The sequence below is a fragment of the Bubalus kerabau genome, chromosome 4, assembly GCF_029407905.1.
Source record: "Bubalus kerabau isolate K-KA32 ecotype Philippines breed swamp buffalo chromosome 4, PCC_UOA_SB_1v2, whole genome shotgun sequence".
In the NCBI taxonomy this organism is placed as follows: domain Eukaryota; kingdom Metazoa; phylum Chordata; class Mammalia; order Artiodactyla; family Bovidae; genus Bubalus; species Bubalus kerabau.
The window spans coordinates 26982901-26994994 of NC_073627.1; the positions used below are offsets into that span (position 1 = coordinate 26982901).

Genomic DNA, 12094 nt, shown 5'->3' on the forward strand with positions numbered 1-12094 from the left:
AATGCAGTTAAACACAGCCTCAAGTCCTATGCAGAATGTGAGTTGGAGTCTCTGGCCTTGCAATCACACAGTCCCTTTCCACCCGTAAAAGGCCGGTAAGAAGGAAGCTGTGTTTGTCAAGGGAGCTGGATATTTAGAAACACCTGGACTCTCTGGCACATCCACTACAGAGACAGGCTCTTTGGTTGACCAAACCCAACAACACAAGTATCAGACTTCCTTCCAACTTTGGAAGGAAAACTCAGCTCCTACCCCTTCTTGCCCTGTCCCCCAAATCATTTTCAAGTAATTTGTAACATCCCTGATCTCACCAGGGAAGCTCAGATAGTGTGAAACTAGAAAGTGGAGGCGACACTTCTCCGGGGCAAAGACCCTTTGATACCTGTGCCAAATGTCTCATACAGACATGGACACGAAACAGGTCAACAGTCTGTCTCAGGGATGCGGCTTCTCAGTGTGAGCCCCCCATCACTCCCACTGCTGTACTGCCTGAGAGTCCCAGGAGAAAAGCCAGATATACAAAGCAGTTGCTTTTGGTAGAAAGTTACTACATAAAAAAGGCAAACTTCTAGGTCAGTAATGGGGACTACCAAGGCATATTAAAGTAAAAAGATTTAAAACAACAAGAAACTTTTGTTACTTACTTCTGTAGAAATCAACTTTTTGCATTTTGTAAACTGGTATTCCCATTCCAAATACCCATTGAAATCTTCAAATGTCTAGAATGTATTCATTATCAAACATAAGCATTCTCACAATTTTGCACTATCCCATCAATAACATACTGTCACCAGATAAAAAGCAGTAAGAATTTATTAACAGCTGCCTTCTTAGACTCCCACTTCATGTGGTTATTAGTTAGTCTTGAAAACCTGAGTATTAGAACTATTAGCTTTAAGGAAAGAGACATGACATTTCAAGTCAGAAAGGAAAGATTTTGACTAAGGCCAACATACTCAACTCAACAGCCTTCTTTTACTCTGATTTCCTCATTTGAAAGAATTGAACTTGTTTTCAGTTTTGGAGGAGAACTGAAAGGGAGCAAGAGACCAGTCAGTACACAGCACAAACCACAGTGCTGACCGTGAAAGGTGAGCCAATGACGAAAATGTTTTTAACAGTAAGGTGCTCATATCACATGGAGAATAAAAGGAAACCTCCTTTTTATTACATCCTTCATATATTACGTATCAACAATATTTTAAAAATTAATTAATTGAGAACAAGCAGAAGAGAAACTAACTGGAAGTTTTTGAGGGATAGGATAAAAGAGGCAGATCAAAAATCAGTAAGGGACTTCTGATAAACCCAGAGAGCAATTTGAAATTAGACTAAAATAATGAGTACAACCTTGCAAAATGTTTCTAGAAGAGAGAGAGAGCACATAGAAAGAGGGTATAGCAACAGCAGCATTCACGATCCCTTACTCAGAAAGGGGAGGCATTCAGGAAGACTAAGATGAGAAAAAGATGTTTGGAAGAGATACTTAGTGACCTTTAATTTGAAAGGACCATCTGGTTTCTGGTGAAAGAAAAACACATGAGGAGTAAGATAAGGATAAAATATTTCATCATTAGAGATGTAATACATGAAGAAACAAGATATAAATAAAAGTTTAAAGTATAATCTAAATGGGGGAACAAAACAGAAATGCATAAAAAATTCACACCCAAGGTTTCAGCGAGCTGGTAGAGACAAATCAACTGGAATATAGGTGAGTTCCAACAGTCATGGAGGATGAAATAATCAGAGGTAGGATTCAGATCAGGAAAAGAATGTTCCAGGATGCTGGCTTTTTGAAGGCACTCAAGAACAGAGTGAGAGAGACTGAAGCTGCAGCGAGAGAGATTAGAGAGATGTACACTCACTAACCTGTCATAAGAAAATTAAAAACAACTCCAGGAACATTGTGACAATACATATATTATCAAGTTATACACAGAGTCTAACAAGGTAGAAATCCACTTTGTAAGTAGTTTCTGACAACAGTATAGCTTCTACCTAGGGGATAAGGAAGAGAAGTTTGTTTTCTGGATATGCAATTCTGCAAATGATAAATGGTATATTATCTAATTCTTTAAACAAAAGTACCGAGTTACAGCTTCAAAGCTGGGAAAATTAAGGAGTGTGATTTTCCTTTGAATACTGTAAAACCTATCCTCTAAGACAAAAAGATCTGATCACAAAGTCTATAAAAAGTCCAGAGAGTATAAAAGTATAGAACTATGAAAGTAGATATCTTGATGGCAAATTTTATGGCTTCCATAGAAAGTCTAGAGAGGATCTCTGGTTTGCTTTATCGAGGTAGTGTCCAGGGTTGGAAGGTAATTGTCATTTGTCACACATGCTACAGATGACGGAAGCACGTTAGCTAGGGTGTTGCTAGTACATAATAATGCCAGTATCTCTTAATGGCTAATGACCTTTCATTCCTGAAAAAAAAAAAAAGAAAAAGATCTTTTGGGAAATTTCCTATCTTGGTTCAGGCAAAGGAAAATTAAAACCCAATATTTACTTGCTCAATTTTAATAGTCTGAAGGAATCCAAGTGAGTTGATTTTTGTAATGGGACATAGTTCATAAAATGTAATTTATCCCTAAATGTAATTTATCCCTTTTTCATCAAATACTTCTCATACAGTCTGGAACAGCATCAAAATGTTCATCATGTTGGTCAGCAACATAATAATAATAAAAGTTGTCTCTTCTATACAGTAGCTCAAACAGAAGGATTTCTCTAACTTTAGTTTTTCTTTCTCTCTTTTTTTCAAACATTAAAATCCCACCCACCATTCTGTATTTCACTAACTGAAATCTTTAAGATGTGGTAAATACACACACACATACACATATATATACACACACATCTGTAATGTATTTCTATTTCTGCTTGATTTTCTTAAAATTTAAAATTTCCAGTGAAATAAAAATTAAGCTAAACAAGCATATCCATTCAACAAACATAAAAACTGAAAAAAAAAAGTCAAGAAATAGAAAATCAAAAGTTTACAAGCATCTCTTCAGAGTATTTTGCCTTTAGAATACAAGGGACAATCAACCATATATATAGAGTGTATATAGGGAACATTCTAACCACAATGAAAATTTTCTTCCAATCAATGTTGGTTTAAGAAAGATGGTATGATTATGGCAATGTCCATGCTCAGTCATTAATTTAGAACAGGAAATGTAAATGGTAGACTGTAAAAGTATATGTAACTGATTTGTAAAGGCTACTGTGAACTATGTAGTAAAGTTTTATGTGGAGACTTCCCTGCCTGCTAAAAATAGGAATCAAATCACAAATATACATGGAAAGGAAGCCACATATTTTAAACTGTTCATCTTATTTTCTTCATTCAAATGTAAAAAGTCTAACTCTGTATAAGCCTGCCCCTCTCAATTTGAGAAAGCAACAAGCAGCCTTTCACTAAGGCTAAGGAAGAGTTTATATTTGAATGACAAATCTACGTGAAAGAATAGAAAAATGTAAAAAGAAAATTAAAAAGCAGTATCAACTCAAGCTGGGAATTTCTAGGTAAGTCTTAATTCTAGCAATGGTACAAGCCTTTGAAGACAGTAAAATTTAAGTCATGAAAAACAGCCTCAATTTGATATCTATATAATGCTGAAATGCGGCCTTTGTTGTCTTTAAAATTTAAGTACAGATAAGGGCTGAGAACTCAAACTCCTCCAGAGTTCTTTTTTTCATAAACAGATAACAAATAGGTAATAATTTCTGAAGAAGTCACAGGGTGCTGTACCATAGGTGAGAGGGAACACGCCACACAACTGTTATCTTAGTAAAGGATCCCATCAAATGTTTAACCCTGAGTTCGAGTCTTAAGCATGTTAAACCTGATGCACATATATGTTTAAGGCTTCATCCTGCAGTTCTTCTATTTAGAAACATTGTTATGAATATTCTTAATGCATTTCATTAGGCATATGTAATCTGACACTGATGAGCAGCCAATATATTCTGAGCAGTTTTCCTGAAGACCACAAACCCCAAATCAGGGAAGGTATACTTAACTAGGGGAAAAATGTGAGTTTCCAGATTGTTCTGTAATGTATTTCACTAAGAAACTGTATTGTGTGACAATGCTCATTTTTTAAAAAAGATAATCCTTTTTTTTTGCTTCTATTAAGGGTGGTAGTGATTTTTTGCTTAGTATTGGTTTTCCTACGTAGCAGATGTTTTATGGCTATATTCACTTGAATGAAAAAAGAAATATGACTAACTGGATTTTCCAGTGTATAATTTATAGTACACCTCATAAAATGATTGATTCTGTAAGTCTCCAGTTAGAATTCAGAACTGCAGCCCAATACTGTAAATTTATTTAGAATAAAATAACCAATTAATTAAGCTCAATTTACATCTTAAAAATCATTTTAATATTATAAGCTTGGACATGAAAAAATGGTTATGTCCACACAAAGGTGTCATGGAATGCCAAGGAAATTGTGGAAGTAAGGGGAGGCAGCCACCAAAGATAGAACAGTCATAAATTAACTTTTCTTATTGGTTTGGGTACTTGAGTGTTCAAAGAATGTATACAAACATTTAAAACAGCATTCTTTAGAAGTTACATCCAAAAATAGGGAGAAAAATATGATACTGAAGATACTTTTCTGCCTCACTTCCAAATTTTCCTATGCTCACTATAGAAGATAAAGGCAATAATCAGAAAGAAAAAAATCTGGAAGTATTAAACCAAAAAGCTAGCAGAGAATACAGCATTTTAAAAATAGGGACTTAACCTCAATGGAGAGTTCCAGTTTTTCCTACCACAGAGCTAATAAGCCAGAAAAGTGCTGCAAATATTTCTGCACACTTAATGTTAAAAATAAAAATAAATAAAAGTCAGGGTTCTGAGTCACGCAAAGATTTAAAAGCCCGAGGAAAGAAAAATGAAGAAATTTCAAGATTAAAAAAAACTGAGGAAGGGAGAGAGAGAGAGAGAGTAGACTTTCTGCTGGAACTCAGTTCACTGACATGAAAAATTACAAAACTTTTAGCTATACTGAGTCTGGATAAATGTGATCAGTTAAAAATAATCTGTTAGCCCTTCTGCTCAGCCTTTCCTATAATGAACCCCTGACTGACCATGCTCTTTAGAAGTTGCCCAAACTCTTCCAAACCTGCCCCAAATTAGAGACTGGCTCTTCTTATCACCAAGAAGACTGCTACCAGGTAATTACTTGCAGAGGACAGGGCAGCAAAATGTCACTTTCTTCCCCTCACTACAATTTTAACTGTGTTGAATAGCTTGAAGTTGTGACTATATCCATTGATACAAGAGACATTTTAGAAGTCATAACGCATTTGTGTTCTTATCCAAATTTCTCAGCCACTATCAGCAACATCATGTTTTGATTTTAATGTACTGTTTTATCCTTCCACAACAATTCTAGAAAAACAAGCAACCTCAAAATAAGCAGAGTAGCAGGAGACTTCAATCTATCATCCCACAAAGGTTGAACCTGAACACAGGTCTGAGGGAAGTGAGACGTGACTGAGATGAAACAGCCTCCCCAACTTCCTCCTCTTGATGGTGAACAGCTTGACTCAGATTTTCAAAACAGGCCAGCTTCAGGTGACTTCCCTGGAAAAGGCTCAACCCCCTGCAAATCATTCCATTTAACACACTAACTGAACCAAACGGAACATGGAGGATAGAGCATGTCCATAAGCCTAACAGACCCCCCAAGTGTTAAGCAGAGATTAAAAAACTACCAAGGACTTAGGTCAAGTTCTGAAAGCTAAACCTCATTTTTTGCAGTAACTTGGTCTGGAGCCCCTCTGAGATACATCTACTTTCTGAAGCACCTTTGAGTTGTACGGATGTAAGAATAACTTTGAACTATAGAAGTTATACGCATCTTTAAGAATCACATTTTGATGATTATAAAAATTTTTTCTATTTTACAACATAGGTCCAGCTACACTGAAAAAATTACACCGCTTATTGAAATACATTTCGTTTTAGAAACAGACTACTAAAGAAGTCTATACAAAAACTCTAAAATAATTTCTGTAGTAAAATAAAGAGTGCATTAGGAGAGCTACACAAAGAAGAAATTTTCTGTCTTTCTCTATAATGCTTGATATACTGTGAAACACAGCTAGCTCAACTCTGAAGCCAGCACCAAAAGCTGAAAATAATGTTACGATACACAGTGATACAATTAATGCTCTGGATTAATCTCACAGCCTTCCCGATTAGTACAAAGGAAACCAGGCCTGTCCCCTCTTTGAGGAGAAGTCCAGGATATAAAAGCAAGCATACCTCATCAGCTGATATGAAATTATAAAATTCCACAAGTCTGAGTATTTGAAATTTATAAAAGTCACCGGAAAATGCAAGCAAATTGGGCTTTACTTCGGTGGTTCCCTGGTTTAGATGACAGTTCCCTCCGTGAGCTCAAGGTCTTCTTGTTCACTCCCTCGGATGTGCTGATTCACCAAGACAATGACAAAGCTCTTGGTGGAGGCTGAGGGTCTGACAGCTACAGAAATGCTCACCAACCCCCTCTCTGCAAACTCAAACAGGGGCACGTAACTCGTGGAGAACACACTTAAGGAGATGGATGTTAGTGATGCTGTGCTGCACTGTTCTTCTCTGCCAGGTGCCGCAGAAACGTGTCCTCACCCTGGCCTCTGTTATTTAAAGGCTCACTCTTAAAGAGAGCTGGAGGTGGGGGCAGGTGAGGGACGGGGGGAATGGGAAGGTGGTGTGGGTGGTGAGGGTGAGCGTGGATGTGAAGGTGTGAGAAGGGGTGGGGGATGGGCCGAGGGGGCAGAGTGCCGACAGGGTTCATACTGACGGGAGGGGCGGGGGTCGTGGGGGTGTTCACCGCAGAAGGAACTGGGGTGGCTGGGGAGGTTGTGAGTGGGATCTGGACAGCAGGCGGCACGTTCACGGGGCTGGTCACCCGGAAGCACTTCTCCTTGTGGGCCTTAAGCATGTTGGAGAAGCGGAACCGCTGGCCGCACACGTCACACGGGTAGGGCTTCTCGCCTGTGTGAGTCCTACGGTGCCTCTTCATGTTGGGGCGGCTGGTGAAGCTTTTGCCACAGATTTCACAGATAAAGGGTTTCTCTCCTGAGATGAACACAGACACAAAGACATGATTAACACACTAGGCGGTAAGTATGTGCTCCAGCTACCCCTCATATTAAATAAGGTTACCACTCCTCTCCCTTACTGCATATTATATTCTGATAGTCATGAAAGAGTCCCCCAAAGTTGGGACTTCACAAAAAACAGCAGACACAACTAAAACTTATATACAACCTACCATCGGGGCTTGGGTAAAAGACTTAAAAAAAAAAAAAAGGCATCTACAAAAGTGATCTTCCACATCCTACAGGAAGAAGTGGTCGGATGGCTTTCCTGTGCTCAAGAGGACCAAGCCCACAGATGAATCTCCGCCTTTAAGCTAGGCCAGCTGATCTGTAAGCAATTTCTGGCATTCCAACACAACGTAGGACTTTGCTGAAAATGTCCCATGGAGTAAATGAGTCTCCTTATGTCTACACGTTCCTAATGCTTAGCATGTGGCTTACTTTTTGGTATTTGGGGAAATACTGGATTGACTCACCCTACAACATGGATTTCACAATGCAGTGTTTCTCTGCAGGCAGTTTTCTATCACATGAGACTGTCTGCACATCTGAAGAGCACTCAGTGGTCCTGGCTCCAGTTTACTAAATGCCCCCAAGAAATTCTGACCATCAAAAATGTCCCCATACCATTTCCAAATGCCCATGGGTGTGGGGAGGATTGACAGGCAGGCTACCGTTCTTGGTGGAGAACCTTTGGGATAGGGAGCCAAAAAGGAAACAAAACCCCATAATTCTAAGTGCACCTAGGGAGGAACTTGGGTTTGGGTTCTAAGGGATTAATTTTTAAGCTTTCCTTTGGACTTACTGCATAGTGGACTTACTGCTTATTCTATGCTGTTTGCCTGCCCCTTTCCCCACGTCATAGGGGAGAAACAAAAATATGTGTCTGTGATCACTTCACCCAGAATGCTGTGGTACGGTGTGCAGTACCTGTACACATGTGCTTCAGTGACCATGTGCTTGTATTTGTCAATTCCTTCACCAATGCTCAGTGTATGTAGCTTCTATCTTTACTGTAGCTCCTGCTACAAGAGTTTGCTCTCACTTCAATCACTGCTCCCTTTCTAACAGATGTCCTTATTCTATTCAGTATAAATAAAAGATACTGCATATTGTTCTAATATGCAGTATTACTTACTTACTATGTTCTAATCACTTAACATCTCCTTAACATCTCATTAACCTTTGGTGATCCTGACAGCCTTATGAGGGAGGTATGTTGTTATCCCTATTTTACTGATGAGGAAATTAAGAAACTTGCTAAAGATTCTATGGCTAGCGGAGAGGCAGGATTTAAAATTCTGCAGAATGGCTCCAGACACAAAAACCACAGCACTTTATACCTCAATGCTTTGTGCATTCCTGCACACACAAAGCAATGTTATTTTCTTACTGTTTTCCTCCACTTTGAGACTTCTAACCCTTTGGCAAACACCTCTTTATCCATATTGCAGTCTTTACTTCTCTCTGCCTTTGTAAAAGGAAATCTCCTGGTGCCCTCCCCTTCAATGGAAGCCAGAATTGCCCTCACTTCCTGAAGACTGAATTGAACTGTCAGGACAGACCAGTCTTCTCCACTGTTACCAGTACTATCTGCTGACTAGAATATTTCTTTTATCTTCCTACCTTTCATTCAATCACTGCCACTCTTCACTGTGATTCACATTCATCTTTCTAGATAAATTCTGTACTCATTTGCTTTCCTTCTTTTTAATCCATTTCCTCCAATTAAAAACTTAAAATTCTATGTTAAATGGAACTGATCAATTGTGATACACTTATCTAATGGAGAGTGTCATTAAAAACAATATTTTAAAAAGTATAGAAATGTAATTGTTAACATGAAAACCTATAATCTATTATCTATAGTCTATTAAATAAAACAAGCAAGTTATGAAAATGTATGCATGTGTTATCCACTTTTAATGAAAAATGCATATAGGAAAATATGGAAAAAAATACAACAAATGTTACAAGTGATTATCTTTAGATAATGGGTTTATGAGTGATGTTTTATTCTCTTTTATATGCCTATATGTACTTCCTGTTTTCTAAGATAAACATGATTCATTTGTATAATAAAATGTTTTAAAAGCACACCTATTTGATAACCTATTAATCCCCTTGACCCTTTCCTCCTTGACTCTCCAGAGTTAACATTCTTCATTCCTAACAGCCATATGAAACCAGAGCCAAAGGACCTAATCTTTGATTATTAATCTAATACAGGCAAACACTCTCCATTTCACTAATCACTTTGTTGGTTCACTATACATTTTACTGACTGAAAGTTTACTAAATATATGGACTTTCTGTTATGTGTTCAAACCTGGGTCCAAAACTGGATTGCTCTAATCATCTCTCATTTGTAGTCTTCCAGGCTATAATGATTTGCTACAGATAGATCAAAAACTATTAGAATTGGTCTACCACAAATCCATGTATTCAAATTTAAATGAGTCCTTTTTACTACTTACTAATCTTTTATCCATTTCTTGAGGTCCTACCAAATTTTCCACATTTGCTGTTCGAGACATAAACCCACAATTTCAACTAACTCTAACTCTCATTATTTATTAGGCCCAATCTTTCAACTGTGCTAATGACTGATGATAAAGTTTCCTTGAAACCTCAAGGCAAGATTACAATGAGGCTAAAACAAGGAAAAATAAAAATATAATACTTGAAATCAACCACCTGTACAATGTCCCATTTTAAGGAAATGCTAGTAAATGGGTGGCTGGAGGAGGTACTAGCATCTAAGTCCATCAGGGTAACTAGAAACACATATATCAATATACCTTATGATGTGACCTGTTACATACAGATAAAGCTAACCTAATTGTAAGAAATAGTATTATAGTGAATCTGAAGAACACACAATATAAACAAAGAGAGAATCTGCAGGGAAGATATAAAAGAGCAAGAATTTGGCTAGTTAGCTGTCTTCTGCACTGTTCAAAGGAAAAAGTGATCTGGCCAATAAACATAACCCCTCTAGTCTGCTTATAAATATCCGTGAGCAGCATCAGAAATCTGTATATCTATATATCTGGCCTACCGTAAGATTACAGTCCTTCACGTGGATTACTGCAACAGCCATCTGACTGGTTTCAGCTTATCTATTCTTGCCCCCACCCTCCAATCAGTCCACTCTTCACACTGTGAAGCCAGAGTGAACTTTCAGACAGTTGTGCCACACTCTGCTTAAAACCATTTAAGGACTTCCGACTGTCCTCAGAATAAAGCTCAAACTTTTCTACGTGGCTTATCCCGTGATCCAGTACTTGCTTACTGCTCTCAGGTATCATGTCTTATCATATTCCCTGCCTCCTCTCCTCCCCTAATTCATCAAATTCTAGCCAGTTTCATTTAGTTGTACTTCCTATGCTCTCATCACCAAACCACTGTTAGGCCTTGATTGTCTCTCACTATCACCCTAATCTGACAATAAGGTCTGTGAACCTAGGGACTATTTTAACCTTGTTCATTACAGTAACCCCATTGAGTAGATTCTTAACATCAATAAATAAATATTAGTTAATTCTAAGACATGCATTCCCCCCCGTATTGACATCTGTGAAACTGATATATACCATAACAATCGATGGCATTTCATTCTTTAATTTGCAGCATTTTCTTAGTGATATGTAAACTTAGCTTTGTCATGGAACTGATGACTTCTTGAATTCAATGAAGGTTGGGACTCACCATTAAGATCATTCAATTACCTTCCTTGCCTATGATTTCCTGTCCCTGACAATCTTGTGATTATAATTTAGCAACTAATATAAATTTTATTTTAGGCAAAGTATATTCTGACCAAAGAACATAAGAGTTCTGAACCACCTATCATTCAGGCTTTTTATTGTAAATTAGTAATTTTATTAATATATCATTAAGACTATTTAGCATACACACACAAAAAGACTATTTAGCACACACACACACAACGACTATTTAGCACAGATCAATCCCTCTGATCCTGACTGGGTACGCTGACAAATTCTGGAAGTTGAGAACCAGACTCTGGGATGGTGCTTTTTGCCCTCATGATGTCCTGTGTATCCTTCCATTTTATTACTTGCTTCATTAAATTTGTATCAGAATAACTTAAGTATGTGTTTCTGGAGTCAGATTGCCTTGGACAAGTTCTTTACTCTCTAAGCCTCATCTGAAAAATGAAGATAATAATAGGTTACTGTGATAAGTTAAAAATTTGAGGAGTATTTGATCAAATTCGACAGTATTTGATACACAGTAAACATTCAATGCATTTTATTGCTACTACTATTATTATTACCATTACTATCACTGGACTATAAGCTTTTTAAGGGCAAAAACCAGGCCTTAATTCATTCTGTATCTCTAGGTACTTAGCACTATGCCTGGTACAAGGAGAATCAGCAATTATTCTATGTTGAACTCACCCCATGTCCACACCATCCCAGGAAACCCTGCCTGAGGGCTGGTCGCTTCCCTAGAAAAGATCTGCCTCACTTCTGTTTAACTGCAAAGAAATAGCCCAATCAATGTCAGTTCCTGCAATGGCCTTAATCCCCACCAAAACACACTCTGCAAGTGGTTCCAACCAGCCGTAAAAGAGCTATCTTTTTTCTTCTGTAAAAGCTAACCCTTCTTGGGTCCTCTCCAAGGTACTACTGCCATCCTTATTTAATACTGATACCAACGGAACCAGAGGCCTACGGGGTTGCATAATTCAGGTAAGGCCACACTGCTAGTGAGTGGCAGTGCTTTCCCAAGGTGAGCATCATAAACAATATTAAAAGGCAGATGACCGACCGGGGGAAGTATTTTAATACTGCTGTTAAACAAGGTCCAGGGGACATAAATATATACAAAGAGCTATGATATAAAGAGCTACCACAAACAATAAGAAAAAGCCAAACACTGCAATGAAAGGATGAAGACAAATAAGGCACAAGCAATTCAGAAAAGA

The 12094-nt window shown here is 37.9% G+C and overlaps 1 protein-coding gene across 10 annotated transcripts in view; it reads right to left on the reverse strand.

The window, feature by feature from the left end:
* Positions 1–3077: 3077 nt before the first annotated feature.
* The window catches only part of ZNF652 (zinc finger protein 652), a 62171-nt gene continuing 53154 nt past the window's right edge, over positions 3078–12094 (reverse strand). For all 10 annotated transcript variants that reach the window (XM_055576150.1, XM_055576143.1, XM_055576152.1 and 7 more), the window contains one exon: positions 3078–7111. In XM_055576150.1, the coding sequence (XP_055432125.1) occupies positions 6600–7111 (512 nt within the window). In that variant the 3' untranslated portion in view covers positions 3078–6599. The remainder of the gene's footprint in view (positions 7112–12094) is intronic.